Source organism: Parasteatoda tepidariorum, chromosome 3 (genome assembly GCF_982258835.1).
Source record: "Parasteatoda tepidariorum strain Cologne lab strain chromosome 3, Ptep-v5.0, whole genome shotgun sequence".
Lineage (NCBI taxonomy): Eukaryota > Metazoa > Arthropoda > Arachnida > Araneae > Theridiidae > Parasteatoda > Parasteatoda tepidariorum.
Genome location: NC_141757.1, coordinates 96288281 through 96308397, shown reverse-complemented (window position 1 = coordinate 96308397; position 20117 = coordinate 96288281). Strand labels below are relative to the sequence as shown.

The 20117-nt window shown below is 28.5% G+C and overlaps 1 protein-coding gene across 1 annotated transcript; it reads left to right on the top strand.

Moving 5' to 3' along the window:
- Positions 1-6825: 6825 nt before the first annotated feature.
- On the top strand, positions 6826-9137 carry LOC147814078 (uncharacterized). The gene is made up of 2 exons (XM_087160187.1): positions 6826-6845; positions 8372-9137. Exons 1-2 carry the CDS (start codon positions 6826-6828, stop codon positions 9135-9137), a joined length of 786 nt encoding a protein of 261 aa, XP_087016313.1.
- The last annotated feature ends 10980 nt before the right edge of the window (positions 9138-20117 follow it).

Genomic DNA, 20117 nt, shown 5'->3' with positions numbered 1-20117 from the left:
TATTGTTATTTTAACTTCTGCTAATAAGTACATCCAAAACATTAAAGATAGCTATAAAACTTATTATTTCAACCAATGAATAGCTTTGACGAATGAAATTACCGAAAAAATAAGTTATCAAAAGATTCCGATGCAAAAAAAATTTTTGAAAATGGTAGATTTTTTTTTTATTATGGAAACAAACACTACTATTAATTATTTTACGAAGTGTGAGGAAAGAAACTTAAAACACTTAAAGACTCGCTTGTTACCTGATTAGTTTTATTTCTTATTCTTAAAGGTTTCTTTTCGATTAATTTTAGGCGAAAATTTCTTCAACATTCAAATATTGGAACAGGATATGCTAGAAAGTCTGTCGAAGTTCTTATCATATTAAGGGCAGCAGCTATAGTTATTAGAGCCATGTCTAGGTATATTAAATAGGCTATTGTTACTAGAGAAAAATTGCTATACTTTTGTTTTTATATCCAAAACTGTACCTGATTTGGGGAGAAAACGAATTCAAAAATAAAATAGTTGTGTGAAACTGTATTGATTTGATACTAATTGACGCCTTGGGGACATTAATGAAAAAAAAGGATAATTTGTTTGCAAGAAATATTCTGCATTGTGGAGAAACTGAATGATCTCGCAACACCCCTTTGAAATTATCAAAATCATTGCCTTTGACATCCTTTTAAGGAACATAAGTTTTAATAAGAAAAGGCAACTTTTGAATGAAATCAGTCGAAAAGTTCCAGAGAAATTAAATTTTAAACTGTAAAACTTTTTTAAAATGAAATTGTGTATAAAATTGAAAAATAAAACAGTTTGATGCCATTACCTTTAATTATGTTATGTAGGTTGAATTTTACGTACTACAGATAATCCAGAACTAATTAAACATAAATTATTTCTGAATAAACGTTCTCTTTTTAAGTGTGGGTAAAGCTATTCAATTTGCTTAATTCTAGGAATAAGACAAAAATGAAGAAAATTTAAACAACAGAAATGGGAGTTGGATTTTTTTTATTGATTTTCTTTATTTTATTGCAATATTTATCAGTTATTATTACCATGATAATGTTTAAAAATCCAAAAAAAAAATTTTCGGAAGAAGCATACTTACGTGTCAGACTAATCTAATGCGAAGGTAATCAGTTGATTAACTTGTTCAAAGTGATGAATTAAATGAAAAAGGGATCAACAAATCCATTAAAATCATATCTATTAATAGGAAAAAATTCGAACATTTGATCGGAAATTATTTTGATTGATATCAAAGTTTTCATGTTAAATTATTAATTTATTTTTGCTGATTGTACAGTGCTAAAAAAAGGGATCACTTTAAATAACTTTTGATCTAATGATCGGATTTTCACGTTCTAGGACTCAATCTAAATGACTCGACGAGGTTACTTCAAATATTCTGATTAATAAGTGCAGATGATATTTTAATCTACGAAATCAGACAAAAAACGCCTCTAAAATATATAGGAAATATGATCCTAATTGTTTGGACAGGAGAGCGGTCCGAAGTTCGGACCCCTTAATGTTAAATTTACTTTTGACGTATTTCGCAATCGCGAAAAATTTTTAAGCGAACTAAAAAAAATTTTGAATGCAATAATTACAATTTATTTAGCCAAAGATAGTTCTATGCAAAAATAACTTTTAGTGAGTATTTGTTATTTTTTATTACTTTATTTTACAATAGTCGAAAATTTTTTGAATTGTAAGGTATACAATTTTTTACATCATTTTCAAGAATCTATATTTGTCATCATTTTAAAGAATCTATACATGTCAAATTACCAAATTTGAGCAAATTGATTCCTGAGAAATTGAATTTTAAAAATACGACTTTTTCAAAATTCAATTTCTCAAAAATTATTCGATCAATTTTGCTTATATTTTGTATTTTGCCATCCAAATTGCATTCTTTGAAAGAATGTAGAAAATTGTATGCTTTACATTTCAAAACATTTTGATTATTATTAAATAAAATAATAAAAAATAATAAATAAATAATAAAAGTTAAATTTTGCATGGGATTATCTTTTGATGAATGCATTTATAATTATACACAAGAACTTTTCAATTCGCATACGTAGAACATGATCGATTCATTTCCATTTACGTTTTTTTAATTTCCAGATCAATCGGTTTATGTTTTGCTTTTCTAAGTGTTTTTGCATTACAAATTTTATGGAACCACTTGATACACAAGATTCTTCTTAAACAGTTGTTAATATATACTTGGAAATTTTTTTCAGGCTTTTGTTAATTCCATTTTTCTTTCTTCCCAGCCCTATTCTAGTGAAAGTCTTGTTACATACATTTAACAAAGTGATTCCTCTCCAGTTGTCACTTATCGTTAAATCACTTTTTTTTGGGTAGTTTTATCAGCAGGCTTTCAACCCAATCATTAAGCCACTCTTCGCTCTTCATGATTTTATTAAACAGTTCAGTTAAAGCTTGGATTGTTATTTCATTTTATGACCGTATAATATTTAATAATTATTTTATATTAATATTCAACCCCGTAGCCTTTCATTTTGAACCCAATAAAGAAAACAAGAAAACTCCTAAATCATGTGTTGGGAGAAATATTGCTTTCTTGGAGGACTCTCTGATGGAACTAACCCGCGTTTGCAGCACATGGAGGGGAAAACCGCGAAAACCTCCTACGCTTAGCCTGACGACAAGGGAACTCTATCCCCTGATCTGTCTACCACTGAGGATATTTTACGTCATCACTGTGATCGGTGCGAGCCGTATGCGAAACACGTATCGAGCAGTCATTTCTGAGCTTCGAACCCGATTCACCTGTTTGGAAGGCGAACTCTCTATCACCTGAGCCACCACTACTTTAAAGCATTGATTGCAGTTTTTGGACTTAAGCAGACGAAAAAACCTACTTTCTCTAAATAAATATGCCTTTTTTCGGTTAAGTCTTTTTTTTCCAATTATTAATTAGTATATTAATTAGTATATATTTCAATTATTAATTAGTATATTAATTAGTATTAGTATATCCTCGGACTATTAGGTTTGAGTGCTAGAATATGAACATCACTATATGAAAAGTTGTTCATGGTGGTCAGTTTATTTTTTGCTCACTGTTCCTTCACATCCACGAGCACTTCCTCAGACTGTAAGGATTGACTCCTATAATATGAGGATCCGATCATTAGAGGAAAAGTCATTCTTAGTGGTCTATTTATTTTTTTGCTCACAGTAATTCTATAGAATGCTGAATACGAAAATTTTATATTTTAACGAAATATTCTAGGTATTTATAAATTTTCTAGACGTGTACTTGCATTTCATACTTTGTTAGGAACATTTATGTGACATGACTGAAACTTTTCTATAATCTATAAGAATAAAACAAACGGATAAATGTATTATCCATTCTTTCTTCAGTTTTATTTTGTAGTATTTTCCCATAAAGTCTAGACAAAATAAAACAAATATTGTTTTGTAGAAGGAAACTACATTATTAAGCTTGAGTGAGTTGTCTCAGTCAATTTATTGTTAAACTTTCTCTCTCCAAATTCTCTGCTTTCAAAAAATCAATAAAATTCTAAAGTCGCTGATAAAAATAGATTGGTTTTCCGAATTTCTGGAAATTTTGAAAATATATGTAGGTATTATCGATTGGGCAGGATAGACACGTATCATTTTCTTAGAGCACTGTCTATGTTTTGTTTGTTAATTTGATTTTTAAATTTAAATTCTTAGGTACTACAAAAAAATTCATGTTTTAAAATAAAGTAAAAAACTGTTTGTCTTCTTCGTCGCATAATTTTGAAGGAAACTGTAATAAAAGTCCCTAGTTTTTGATTGAATATTCTATGAACTAATAGTATTCGGCCGTACAAAATATGAATTCATTTTCAATTCTTGGCTTCATCGCAAAATAGACAAGTTAAATGAGTGCTGACATCTAGTTTAAAGTTGTTTTTCAAAACTCTGCCGCCAAACGAAATAAGAAAGCCATAGTTTAATTTCCTTAGATTTGAAGTGATGCGCGATGATTTTAAACTATATGTATATTCTTGCATTAGAACAAACAAATAACTTAAATATTTTAAAACTTTTTTAAAATCGTCGATTTGGCGACATTTTTCTATAGTGATGAAAATTACCAAACTCTCTGCCTTATTCTCAGTTTTCGCAAATTCTTATAAGCCCAAGTAATGCAACATTGGAGTTAATTTTTACATATTTAAAAACTTAAACCACAGCCGCTTTTCATTTTCATATAACTGGGGCTTTTCTCCATATGGACATTTTGAACCATTCTCAAAATAATCGTAGACAGCTCTGGCTTTAGATGCGTTAAACTTGACCTAACAGTCAGTTTAAAGTTTTTCAAAGCTCTGTCGTTTAACAAAATAAGAAAGCGATAGTTTAATTGCGTTAGATTTGAAGTGATGCGCGATGATTTTAAACTGTATATTTAATCTTGCCATCCGGGGCATTAGAACAAACAAATAACTTGAAAATTTTGAAACTCAATAAACTTTTTGAAAAATCGCCGATTTGGCGACATTTTTCTATACTGATGAAAATAATCAAAATATCTGCCTTATTCCCAGTCTTTGAAATTTTTATGAGCCCAAGTAATGCAACATTGGAGTAAATTTTTAAATATTAAGAACTTAGACCACAGATGCATTTTCATAAAACTGGGTCTTTTCTCCATATTGACGTCTTTCTATTTTTAAAATAAGTGTAAACAGCTCTGGCTTTAGACACGCTAAACTTGACCTAACAGTCTTGAGTATAAACAGTTGCAAATTCTCAACAGTTATAAAAATAGCATATTATGCGGAAAAAAGCTTCATTTCATATTGCGATGGGGCATTCAAAAAGCAGCCTTAAAATAAACTATCGATGAAACTGTCTGGTACTGCCATCTGGTATATGAATTGAGAAATAATCACAATTCTAAGCATAAAAAGTTGATTTCTTTAATCTTTCGTGGTGCGTCGGTTTTGAACCCTCCACCCCATAAATATCACGGGCACGAGAAACAGAGGGCAAAACTTCACGCTGACGAGAGTGAAAAGGAAAGGTTAAATAAACTTTTTTAAATAGTAACGCGCTTGAATAAAACAATTGTAATATTCTACGATACTAGATATAATTAAAAAAGCTAATTTTAATTTTAAAATATAATTAAATATAACAATGTATGTTAACGCGTAACTCCACAACTCCATTTAATTAATATTAAATTTGAAATTATTTAGTTACAGCTGAATCGCCAAAAAGACAGTAAGAATTAATATAATCCTATAACTGAAACATTTTTGTTTTAAGAGAAATAAAGAAACTTGAGGAATAAAGAGTAATCGATGTCCGATTTAGTCGCGACAGTGAGTTGATTAGTTTTACATTTGTATTGAATTAAAAAGTCCGCCGTTACATTAATTGTTAAAAAGAGAATGAAATATTTATATTTGATTTTTTTATAAAATGTAAACGAAGTTAAATAATTGTTTTAATTTAAATAAAATTTAATTAACTATGTTTAAAAAAAGGAAATTTTTTGAAATCAAGAAAATGATAGATTTAATAATAGGTAATTGAAAATATTGTATTAGTTCTTCATTGGCTTCAAATAAAACTTTGGTTCTTCGGCAAATATTAATATGCTCTCGAATATGTAAAATTGATTGCAAAACTTAAGATCAATTTGAAATTAGGATTCATGGATAAACTAGATTCATAGCTTTCGTGTGGTGTCAATGTTTTTCTGCATAGACGACATATTACAGATAAAAATAAATTTCGTAAATTAAATTCTATCCATCAAATTAAACAGAAAATTTTTGAAGATTGCTTCAATTCCTAGTATACTGAAGCATTAAAAATGAAGCTCGATCAAGAAGTTATTTTGCAACGAAAAAATAGATAATGTTATTCCTCGCAGAGTATATTACTCAGTTTATGATCGTGCTATTAACAATGAATAGTATTTTATTTCTGACAGGTTTCTGCATAACACTTTACTTAAATATTTCCTCACGTTAACTTTCTCAAATTTATGAATTAAAGAGGAAATTGGTATTTAATATCCGGAAACATCATTTTGACCTGTAATTATGAGCAGGAAGCGACTGCTATTAAATTGAAGTAGCATTCTATTGAAAAGTGTGAACGTTAAAAGTTCGAAAATAGTAAAATTCTCTTATTTCTAACTATCTATTCCGATATAAATTATTTCGTGAAAAGGTATCCTAAAAATTAACAGAAAAATATTTTAAAGTTAATTATGTCTAAGCATTTTCATTTTCTTTCTTTTCAAACAGCTAAAATTTTCCTTGCCCCCGTATCTGTGCTATTATGGCTATTTTATTTTCACTAACAAACATTTTCTCGAACCTTTTATATTAAAGTGCTCAAAAGAGAAGCCATAAAAAGTTTGCTTCACATTCATTCTCCGCTATGAAGTTTTTAGTGCTCATCTATGGGTAGATTACATTTATGTCCATAAATTACGGAAAATGCCAGCCCCGGCAAAATAAACGTTAAGAAATAAAACAATCGTGACTTATTCATAAAACCCGTTTATTAAACCTAGATAAAGAATAAGAATGATGGTTTATGAGTGATACAATTTATAAAAAAAATTCAAAATAAAAAGTAATATTTTTAAAAACCACGTTTTAGTAGTGGAGAATAATAATTAAGAAAAAAATTGAAAAACGAAAAACGTGGGGCGCATGAAATACATAACAGTAATGTTATATTAGTGTGTGTATGTGTGCTCTTGAGAATATGTGTATGTATATCAGTAATTGTAATTGTATCTGAATGTGGATGTGGAATATGCTTTTGTATATGCATATGTAAGTGGATATATATGTGGCTGTGCATGTAAGAAAATGTGTATATGTACTGTTATGTATTTCATGCGCCCCACGTTTTTCGTTTTTCAATTTTTTTCTTAATTATTATTCTCCACTACTAAAACGTGGTTTTTAAAAATATTACTTTTTATTTTGAATTTTTTTATTTTAAACTATGATTTTTTTAATTTTTATTTTATATTTTTAAAAAATTATTATTTTTTAATTATTATTCTTCACTACAAAAAACGTGGTTTTTAAAAATATATATTTTTATTTAGATTATTTTTCTTAGTCAAGAGTAGTCAAGACTACTACAAGACTACTACTAAAGTAATAGAACTTTTATTTTAAATTAGGGACACAAAAATCTTTATTCGCGATCGCAACGCTCGAGTACGCCGTCTAGCGGGAGCCTGTAAATATCGGACATTAATTTATCACGTTTTCATTTAGTTCCATCAAAGTCATTGACTGAATCAGACGCCATTTTTTAGCAGCAAATAAGAAACAAAATTTCCCTAAGGAAAAGGCCGAAGAACTTGAAAAAAATCTCCAGAATATTAGTAAATCTTTCAGGAACAGAACACGCCAAACATTTGAAGAAAAATTCCTCAATTATTTTTAATTTCTATTATCAACAAACTTGAAACTGATGACTTCCGATTTCGGATACTGTTACAGATGTGTGTATTAAGGTAAAATGCATTTCTTCTGTCTTCAATTCATTACGAATTAAAGTGAAGTCAACATTTCTTTCGTCATTCCAGTGAATAAATATGAATTCAGAACATACAGAATTGTAATAGTTATAGCATATTCTTATATATATATAGAATAGTATATATTTCTGTATCCATATAATTCGGAAAACAACAATAAAAAATTATCCAAGTTACTTGAATTAGTGCCATTTGTGCTGATTCTTAATTAATTTAAATCGTTTTCTTGGTAAGTTTTTTTTAATTTTGAAAGAATAAGTTCAACTAGAATTCAGCTATTCTGTTTTTAGCTACATATTCAAATTCATATCAATTATAAAATTTTGCTGTGTAGTATGTTATCTAAAAGTAATGAAGGTAATGAACTATGTATCTATTATTTGAGAATAAAGTTTTCAAACAAGGAACTTATCATTTTGGAATTCTCCTGGAATCATAAATCAGGTAAGTGCAATGATTTTTTCAGAAATCATTTTCTGATGATTTTTATTGATTTTCTTTTCGTAATTTGTTTATTCTTTTGAATGTATCTTGTTTTTCCTGGACCTCTATACAAAACCATCGGGGTACTGAGGGAGATATTTTAAGCTTTTGCTTCTCCCTCAAATAGAAATGGTTTTGTTTTTAATGGCTACCGGGGCCGGTACCCCCTGAAGACGTCGGCTTCGGTGGTCATATTTTTATTTTATTTTATTTCATTTGTTTTGTATTGATACTTTTTTCTGAAATTTCTGCTGCTTCTTAGCGCGTCTTTTTCAAAGAAGTTTTATCCTTTTGATCTTAATTATTTGTGTTTTCTTTCAGTACCGATAGAGGATCACAGTTTGATTCTGAAACGTTTAAATCTCTTACCAACTTATGTGGAGTAAAAATCAACAGAACAACTGCATATCATCCTCAGTGCAATGGCAAAATTGAGCGTCAACATCGTACATTGAAAACTGCAATAAAGACACACAACTCTATTAAATGGTCTGAAACTCTTCCTACTGTCTTACTTGGTCTCAGAGCTGCTCTACGCGATGACACCAACTATTCAATATCTCAGATGGTTTATGGTAAATGCATTAAACTTCCTGGTGAATTTTTTGATAACTCAAAAGTGACAACATCCACGGAAAACTTAATTAGCAATCTTCAAAATCAAATGGAAACATTAAAACCTTTAGAGTCAAAATATTTCAAAAAGAACAAAGTATTTGTGCACAAAGATTTAAGTTCATGTTCACATGTTTTTATGCGGATTGATAGAGTCAGGAAGCCATTAGAGTCTCCTTATCAAGGACCCTATAAAGTGATGGATAAGACAGAAAAGTATTTTGTAATTAGTTATAAAGGAAAAAACGTAAGCATTTCAATAGACAGGCTTAAACCAGCTTATCTACTGAATTCTGAAAATGAGAATCCAGATTACGATGAAAACCTAAAAGCTGCAAAACCTAACGAGTGTTTAACATCAAATAAATTACAAGAAAATGCAGCCAATTCCGAGCAAAATGTTAAAATGTCTAGATTTGGCAGAAAAATAAAAAAGCCTGTTCGCTTTTTAGAACAAAACTGTATTAGTTAGATACATATACATTTATTTTATATATATATTTTTTATTGCATTGAAACTAGAATGGTATAATTTGTATATATGTTATATTAATATCTTGTATATATGTTTTCGTATTATGATGAGTCATTATGTAGTATAATTTTTGAACTGTATATATGCTGTTATATTATCATTACATGACAAATTTGACATACTTGCCAAGCATCGTAACTTAGTTACTGGTGAGGGAGTATTGTAGGAACATCATATGTCACATGACTATTCATATTACTTTTATGAGAGTTGCGAATGGCAACAGATCAAAAAATAATAATAAAAAATGAGTGTTCTAAAAAATGTCTGCTGATCATTTTTATCATGTAACTCTGTTGCGTACACACACGCGTTTTCTGTTTCATGACTGTTCGGTTATGACGCTGAGCTTCTTAAAGAACACTTGTGACTTCTTGCGACTCTTTCTTATTTATCCTTTTCTTACCTTCTCGTCAAAGTGTTGTACTATCATGGTCATCTGATGACTTCGTGCAAATTGCCTATTATTTTTTAAGACATTTAAGCTTATTCTACAGGGGAAATTGCTTATTATTTTTGTAGATATTTAAACTAATTCTACAGGGGAAATTTTTATTTTCGAATTCTCTTTCTGAATTATCCTTTATTTATGTTCATGAGTGTGTTTACTAGCTGAATACTCGTCCTTTTTAAGGGTTAGAAAAAAAGCAATAATAAATCAGTTTTGACCAACACTATAAAATCATTTACAAAACTGAAAGACAAATCACAAATAATAAAGCTAAAATAAGTTGAATGTTTTTATTTATTAATATTTGTTTCCTTTCCGGAGGCTTTACATTAGCAAAACGCGTATTTAGTAGTTTATCCCATCAAAATAAATATTAACTGTTTTTAATATCGTCTGGCATAATGCTGTTGCTCGAGGCAACTAGTGATATTTAAAATTTACCATAATACGCAACTTTTTCCTGTATATATATCTAAAGGCCGTAATAAACTGTAACATTTTTATAAAATTTCTCTAAATTGATGCAGCTTTAATAGACATCAAATTTACTCATAAAATACTTTATACCTATATAAGGGTATACTTGGTGCTTATTAAAACTGCACCAATTACCATAGTGCCAGTAGTGTCTATTGCCGAAATTAAAATAAGTATCATTGCTGCTGTGTGGTGACTTTCTAAGGTTCACCATAACGAATAAGTATATTTTCTCAATGATTTTGCCTTTTAGTTAATAGTTTATTTTAATTTTAATTAGTACTATATGCATTGCCATAAATAATTATCATTGACATCAATAATAGTTTGCAGCTTTTTATGCTCTTTTTAAGCTATTTGTACCATTTCTACATTAAATATACTTTTTAGCATATAGCTTTTTTCTTACTTCAATTATTAATTATTGTCAAAATTAATTATCATTGACGTCAATAATAGTATTAGGTTTGCGGTTTGGGTTTTGTATGATATTACGTTTCTCGACTACAAAATTGTATGATTTCTCAAAAATTTTGTTATCGAAACAATTTCTAACAATTGAACAAGTATAATTCGGATTCTTTATTTCCGTTACAGTTGATTTTAAATTATTTAGTCGCGCGTCTTAAAAGCGTAATTATAAACATAAGAAACACGGGGATTCAGATGTAGTTGTTGTTTACGTATGCCTGTTTTAGGCAGAGGGGGTGCAATTGTTCTTGTTTTCCAGTGGCGCCATCTATGGTCGAGAATTCGACTTCTGCCATACCGCACGTCGCACCCGTTTATAGGACGGATCCATTCATACATCCATCCACAGATCGTAGTTTTGACCTGAATCAAAGAACGATCGATCTCCAATCCAGTACCTCCAGAGGTATTGATTTGTTACAGGAACATGGAGGACTTTTGCGACTCGACAGATTTAACGTGCATCAGTCACTTTACTGCACGGGAAGTCTTCGGCCGGTGGGGTTCGAACCCACGGACATGGGTCCGGCGCCCTACCGACCAGGCTACCGGGCTCGGATTCCAAACAAACTACTAGTCGAAGTAGAACTTCCCCGAGTGACGCCTTCCCCTGTCGTCACACCGTCATCTGTTTTGAATTTTAGTATTCTGAACGCTAATATCAGTGGAGTAGACTCGTGGACTGGTCTACTTCATGACAAGAGTAGGGGTGAAGTTTCTTCCGTGCTATCAGCCAATAAAAATGCTCGAAGCATTCTGATGCAATTCACACGCGACAAGCTGTTGAAAAAGGCATTTTGGTTCAGCATCTATTTGAGATAAAATTTTGTCTTTTGAGATTTATTTGAGATTAAATATTGTAAAACTTTACTTTTATTTTATTGCACTAATATTTAATATTTACATTTATTAAATAAATTTTATATACATCTCTGAAATGATGATTTTTTTTGTTATTTTTGATAATAATAAACATTGACCTATTAGATAAATTTTATTTACAAGTCTGGTAATTAGAAATCTAATATGTACAGTCCGCAAAAAAAAAAACGAATCACCCTGAATAACTTTCGTTCTAATGATCGGATTTTCACGAACTAAGTGTCAATCTTAATGGTTCCTGGGGGTGACCTCAAATATGCTAATTAATTAGTGCTAACTATTAATTAAGTTACGAAATCAGACACAAAAACGTACTTTCTCTGAATAAACATGTATTTTTTTTTACATATTTGGATTTCTTATCTTCAAAATATAAGGGGTAGCCGCAATCTGGGAAATGTGGTCCCCATAGTTTGGTCAGGAGAGCGATTCAAAGTTCGTACCCCTTAATGTTAATTTCGCTTTTTGCGTTTTCAGTCATATTTTCAAAACTAATGAAGCAATTCAAAAAAATTGCACCCACTCATAAAACTCATTTACCCAAAGATAATTTCATGCAAAAAATAATTTTTAATAATTATTTATTATTTTTTATTATTTAATTAAAGTGAGGATGAAAAAATATTGAATTATAAGGTATGAATTTTTTTATACCATATTAATCTACATATTTTTCAATTGAAAAATCTAAAGTTTCAACTGTTTTTATTTATTAGAAGCTGAGAAAAATTAAAATTAATTATTTTTAAAAAAATATTTTAGCGACAATAAAGAAATAACTAATTGGGGCGATTAATATTAAAATGTGATAAACTTGGGAGGAACTTGACTTCGCGCGCGTAGCGTAAAATTTCATTCATATTTTTTTTCACTAATAATCGTTTGCTAATCTTTTTATTTTTATTTCTTTCACACTATAAAATACGATGTTTCTTTTTTAGTCATTTAATAATTTATTTGCAATTTAGTAAAGAATTTCGAATAAAAAACACTTTATTCAACAAATGTCTAGTTTTAAAAAAGCGTGCTTCTGATAGAATACACCAGATTGTGCTTATTTAATGCGATTATTTTTATTTTTTTTATTTTGTTTTTCAATAACTGATACAATTTCAATAATATACATACGTATGCATAGATTTGGAATAGTATATTTATCAATATCTTGAATATATATTTTATAAATATTAATACAAATACGTAGATTTGGAATAATATATTTATCAATTTCTTGAATATATATTTTATAAATATTAATAAAAATACGTAGTCAACATTTTTAAACATCTCTCACAACATCGCAAATTTCTCAACATCTTATAGGGTAAACTAAACAATGAAGGAACACTTAAGCTTAGCTTGCCTTTAAAAAAAATTCATAAAAATTTCAAAATTTGTAATTTTAGCTAAATGATGGTTTCGACATATTTGTTATTAAATGCAAATTATGTAAAAAAAGTTAGATAACTTACATAATATTGTTTTAAACTTTTGGTGGTTTAAATAATAAGTAGTAAGATGACCAAGTGAAGGAACAGTTCTTACCAGTGAATAAGCACTAAACTTTCCAGAGAATGAACACTTAATTTTGATAATGTTTGATGCTCCTTAGGAATCCATAGGCCACACAAATGTCTAAAAACAAGATTTTTCTTGGAATTACGACATATAACCATAGTTAATGTGGAAAATGTTACTTTTTTTTCATTCATGGAATGGAAAGTAAAGTATGTTTGAATACATAATTTAAAAAAAATGTTTTTCATTTTTTTCTCACAGTTTAATAGTCCGTTCTAAATTATGAATGTTTATCATTGTGTAATCTGATGATGTTTTTATTATTATTATAATTCGATCATTTTTTTGTTTAATCTTTTCCTCATATTTTTCAAGCTTTTTTTAAAAATCTTTTTAAGTATTTTTTTTCTCTTCGTCATGAGTAATTTATTTCTTTTTCTTTTGATTTAACCTTCCTCTTCCAAATTTCCAAAATCCAAACTTTTCCAAATTTTTGGCCAATGTAAATGTATCTTCGAAATTTCTTTTGATTTTCCAGTTCCATTTCAAGAATTCCTCACTGGATAATAAATGAGAAAAAGGAGTTTCGAAGTTTGAGTAAAACCCATCTCTCATTGACTTATATCTAGTAGTTACTTATGAAACCAATCGTTTTTGCAACTAACAATGCCTCAAGAGGATTTATCTCAAAATCGGTTTTCAAGATACTTTCATTATTAATGTTAGTTGTCTCAGCTTCAGAGCCAAAATTTGATTATACAATTGTTCTTTTTGAAATAAATTCTTCAATATTGAGAAAAGCGCAGGCTATTGGATATTTGGGAGATTAAACTTTTCTGTCAATGTTCCTTTAAAAATTTGCAACATAACTTGTGAGATTTCCTTCTCAAGCTTCTGAAGAAATAGCGCATCGTTACTCTCGAAGCATGTGTTTTGTTGATAAGTTGTCTTGCTCATTAACTCTTGCATGCATTTGTTACAGTCAACGTTTTCTACATCGAATGAAAAAATATCGCATTTCATAAAAGCATTTTAACTTCATCAGTTGATGCCTCAAATCTTATTTAAAAATGGATGTAAAATTTTCTAGACATATTGTTTTACAATTCTTTTGTTTTCAAGATCTAACGAGATTTCCAAGAATTACGTAGAAAACTAAACCAGAAAATTTGTTTTGAGGAACAAAACTTGCTCAGTTTCAAATTGATATGAGATTTATACCTATCCAGAAGAAGCAAAATTAGGAATTTGATTGCATTTTTAATTAGCCATGGATAGAAACATTTGCAATATATTTGTAAAATGTTGCTGCGGTCATCGTTTCATTTCATGAATAGCTTTTTCCAATGAAGTATGTAGCAGGGACTGATTCTGTAATATCTCTACGAATTCTTCTGTAAGGAAAAACTACCAATGGAGGTACTTTTTCTTTCCTAGGTACTTTAGAATATAAATCCTTAGATAATTTTTAAGGCCGCAGATTTTTCCCGTTTAAGGGCAGTATTCAACTCTTGTTTCATTCGCATTGTAAATGCAATCACTTTATAAAAGGATGACAGGGCTACTTCCCTCCTAAAGATTCTCTGAAGTTCTTAAAACCAGTATTTCGAATATTATTCTCTAAGGGAAGAATCTTTGAAATTATCTTCGCATTGCACTGAGTTATCGGTGGACGTCGCCTTAAAAAATCTTCACCCATTTTTCACCTAGATAATTGTCTTTAAATGGATTTTTCCTACCAGTTCCCGTTAGGACATTAAAGACGGCAATAGGATAATAATTGAGCTAATTATTGGCACAAAATCCTGCAAAGATTCCATTCAAGCTTTTATTATGATATTCAGTTGTTATATTTAGTTAATAAACATAGTTTATTAAGGAGTCTAAGGTATGATGTAATAACTAATCACTACATTTATAAAAATAAATAATAAATTAATTATTATTATAATTCTTTAAATAAATTTAGCAATTAAATTTGCATACTTAAATGAAATAGTTATAGGAACTATTCATACAACATTTAACTGAATTTTAGGAGTCCTCTATGTCGCTGAACTACTAATTATCCAAGTAATATCATATTTCACACATACTATTCATTCACTGGGAAATCTATTCTCAGTGAAGGAACATGCCTGTTCCTTCACTGGTTAGAAGTTGTTTTTTTTATTTTTAACATAATTTTGATTTATAATATGACAAAAGGTACAAGAAAATTAAAATTTTTCTTTTATTTTTATTAACTTGAAAAAATCCCAGTAAAGGAACATTTGTTTATACATTGGTTTTTCATCGTTCCGTAATCCAGTTAATAAACACCCTCTAATCTCAGTACTTGCTTATGTCATGATGCTTAAAATAAATAAAACGTAAATTCAATGACCATATTTTGAATTCTTTTTTTCACAATGAAAAAAAAAGCATTATTATATGCAATTAATTGTAGTTTAAACGGATAACAACAAACACTGACCTTATAATTTTGTCAAAGAAACAAGGCGTTGATCAGATACTAACAAATTCAAAACTTTTTCAAGAGAAGACTCAAAGACCAGATAACTAAATGCATTGTTAAAGAACTTCCTATTGTTAGGTAGTAAGCTACTCTTACCAATCAATCTAAATTAAAACGTTTAAAATCTTATTTCTAAGAAATATCTATGAAATGCTCCTTCATTTGTTGGTTTACCCTATATCATCCTAATCTTAAAAGAAATTTCCGGAAGTGTATCGCAGAACTATTTTACCAACTATTTAATAAAATTTTAACGTTTTAAAATTCTTATTCTTTTCCATTTTACGTTTATTATTTCTTCATTAATATACTAATCAATTTTTTAGAACTTTAATTTAGATTTTCTTTAATTTAGGTTTCCTTTTCAAATTATAGTCAAGTTTTTTTTAAAGAAATATTGTCTGCTAGCTAAGAATAAAACCTTGTTAAGAAATTAAAAACATTCAGCTGTTTAAAATTATTTAATGCAAAACAGCTGATTATTTACTTAGCATACTATTTTTTTGAAAAAAGAATATAAATTATTGATTGTCTTTTTTTTTTTTTGTTTCTTGTGACTTCAACTTAGATTATCTAAAATAGTGTTGATGTTTTATAAGTCACTACAAAGAGGATAAAGATACCGAACATAAAAAGCTGTGGAATACGTAGCCAATTTTTTTAGTGTCTTAAAATATCTCAGTATCTTAAATGTCGTCCTACTATCTTAGTTGTGAAATTAAATTTTTAATTTTCTGACCACGTGAGATTCACTAATTATTTCATTATATCTTTTACTCTTTATGATACCTAGTAGATTTTTTTTTCTGATAATACACTAAACTATTTAGTTTAATTTTTTACTTTAGCATGATTTCCAAGATATTATTGTAGTATAATTTGTTATCAGGAAAATGCCTTATTTTGTTAATCAGGAAATACTAAAAATTGAAATTTGTAAGGATTCCGAAGCTGTGTACACAATACACAATTTCCGACCTTATTTCAATAAAAAAAAATTTAAAAAAAACGTGGCAAGTAGGCTAACATACTTTTTACAGAAACTGTGAAAACTAATTTTTCCTATATTTCGTCAAAAGAGGATAAGAATGATATTGCTTCAAGAGACCTACTCAATAATTTCGCTATTTCCAGAATGAAATCTGTTTGATCGAAACATATTATTCCTTGAAAATTACACGAGGGAAAAATTAACTTTTATTATTTATCTAAGCTTATTCCATTTATTTAATGATAGCGGTATTAAGGTTAAGGATATGCGTCGGAAGCTCCGTTTATTATTATACTATAAATGCATTAAATCATGTAGCTTGAATAATTTATTTTAAGTAAATTATTTAATAATTTTAAGCAAATAAGGGTGTAAAAATAAACTCGATCGAAATACTCCGAAATTATACCCTGAAATATATGTAGAATAAACTTTGGAATCGATATATAAAAAATACCTTTTCAAACAACTTCGAGTAGGACGGAAACGCTAACTTGTTTAAATAAGTTGTCCTTGTTACTATTTAATTTCGATTCCTGGTACTAGGGGACATTCCATTTTCACATTCGACTTTTGAAATTTCAATTGTAAACGGAATTTTTTTATGACCTTAAACTAAAATGTTAAGGCTTGCAGCAAAAAAAAATTTTTTTTTTACTGCATTAATTTTTTTACAAAGTAGTGAATTATTATTTTTTCAATCTAAGAACCTGTGCCTATAACATATGTAAAACTTATTTTAATATCGAGTGAAATAATTTAATATGTTGTGTAACTAAATGGATAATCCCAAGAAACTGAATCGAAAATATAAAAACTTCATTGATTTAAAAAAATAATAGATGATAATAAAAATAGACATGTTTTGAGCGTCCAATAATAAAAGTCACAAGTTATCCAAGCCTGACAAGTCTTGAGAATGGGCGATTATATTTGAAATCTCGCAACATGTCGGCTTTTACTTCCCTCTTCATATGTTTTGAAGCCATTTGAGTTTTTATCGTCAATTATACTGCTTTACATTTGGGTCTTGATCATTATTTTGATAAGGATTTTACACTAGTTAAAGTAAACATATGCATTTTAATATTTTATCAGGATTCATATGGTCTTTAAAAATGTAAGAACATCAATATTGTAAAAGTTATATTTAACTTAAAAATTAACATTTTGACACCAGATATTTTGAGTTAATGAAATTAAATATTTTATCTCTTAAGTTTTTGTGCCCCCATTTCAGTATCTTAAGGATCTTACGAGCTCTGTTTAAAAAGAGATCATCAGATATATATAAGAAAGCAAAAATAACCATAGTAGCAGTATTTGGTGGTAAATGTAGCTTATCGTAATTGAAGAATATGCTGTGCGACATTTTATGGTGAATTTGCGAACGTATAAGTTTCAGAATGTATCGAAACATGAGGATGCTATTTGCTAATCATCTTTATCCAAAGGAAACGATGTAACCTAAATATCTAGTAGAATGAAGCGATTTTTTAAGCAATGAATCCTACAATTTGCAACATATTATTTCAATATCTTATTCTTAAACATAACATATTTGAATCTTTTTAAAATGCCACTAAACATTCAGCAATTCCTTGAGTTATAGAAAAAAGAAATATCGTATATTATAGAAAGCCTTGTGAATGTGCATTACAATTATTATACAATCTACATTTTATTTTTCAAGCACTTTTTTTTTCCTCAAACTTTCTTACCTAGAAGACTCGATTAAAACTGTAAAAATGATTATCCCTAAAATTTTGTATATAGCTATAATAAGTTATGCTCATTTTATTTTAGTATAAAATCCTCGAATAAATATAGTAAAAACAGTGTAATCTAAATAATATCAGATAAAAAGTTCATGTATTTAAATTCTAAAAACTATCATAAATAATTTAAAAATCGATTCAAATTTACTTTTCAAAGGAGATTAAAATAATATTTTTTTTGCTTTTTGGACAGAAATCCCCTAAAAAAATGTTTATGGCCTGGAAACTTCGAGATATTTTCTATTAACAATAAATTAAGCCCCTCCGAGCAATCACTGAACATTATTTCAATTTTTTTACTATTAGAGTTTGGTTGCGTAGCAACCTAGTAAAATTAAGCACTCCTCTTTTGAATTAGTCAATGGGTTATCTTAAAATATTTATTTGCGCAGGCGACTTTTTTTGGCGGTTTTCTGGACTATCGCCAAATATATAAACCTTTATTGCGGCCCAATTTACCACCCAATTTTTTTAAAACTTTGTCTACCCCCCCTAATTCAAGGGTCTAGATTCCAAATATGTAAAAAGAATTATATGTTTATTCAGAGAAAGTACGTTTTTGTGTCTGATTTCGTAACTTAATTAATAGTTAGCACTAATTAATTAACATATTTGAGGTCACCCCCAGGAACCATTAAGATTGACACTTAGTTCGTGAAAATCCGATCATTAGAACGAAAGTTATTCAGGGTGATTCGTTTTTTTTTTTGCGGACTGTACTATTATTATTAATATGTGTTATTGAGTTGCAATCAGATCTTTGGTTTGTTTATTCTAATAGCAATTAAGAAACCAAATTTTGATTTTCAGAATTGTATTACAAGAGTACATCGTATTGGCATATCACATGTATGCTTTTTTTTAAAAAAGAAATAAACTTTTAATTGCATTTAATATTATGTGGATAGTAGAAAAGATCCAGAAAAAAATTAAAATATCAGAATTTTTGAATGACAACAACATTCTTGCTACATATCACTTTATGTTGCTAAACAAATGGTTTTCACTTTGCCTTTTGAAAATTATGAATTTTCTTAATTACGATTTGATAGAGGTGAGTGAAGGCTTTTTTTTTATTTAAGAAGATAATATTTATATCACTTTATTTGTGTTGATAATAAAAGAAAGTATAACTTGCAGTTAAAATTCTATTTTCAAGTAAGCTTTTTATTTTATGCTTCATTATTCTTATACGGTCGAAATTTGATAAATACTAAACAAATGATGAAAAGATAAACATTACAGTTCATTATATGCACCTCTTTGTTACATGGAAAATGTTTTGAACTCTCTTTAAAAAAACTTCTATAAAATTTTAGCTATAAGAAAAAATTCACTTTGATAGATTCGAAATAATTAGTTATTAATTTGTCAAGCGATTTATGTACTACATATTACAATTACCATGTCCATCAATATTAGTTTTACGTCCAAAAAAGATTTTTCAAAGATTTTAAATATAGTGAATTATAGTATAGTTTCATAGTTATAAAATACTTTATTATTCACATAAGTATTTTTTTATATCCCATTTTCAGTTTTTATGGTAATATTAGAATCACTGTAGATTTGATTTGAACCTAAAATCTGACAAAAGTGTTAAAAACTTTTTCATTTTGTTGATTGTACGTAAGTGCCTTTTTTTTTTTGGATAGTTGCAAAAAATCTTAATGCACATAAAACCTATGAATGTAATAAACAGTTATGAATAGTAGCTCTATTTTAATATTCCACATTACAAGTTGAATAGGACTTAAAAGTAATTTAGTTTTAAAACTAATCTTTTTTACGGGAAATAATGCTAACAATACCTACAAGAAATACAAATTTA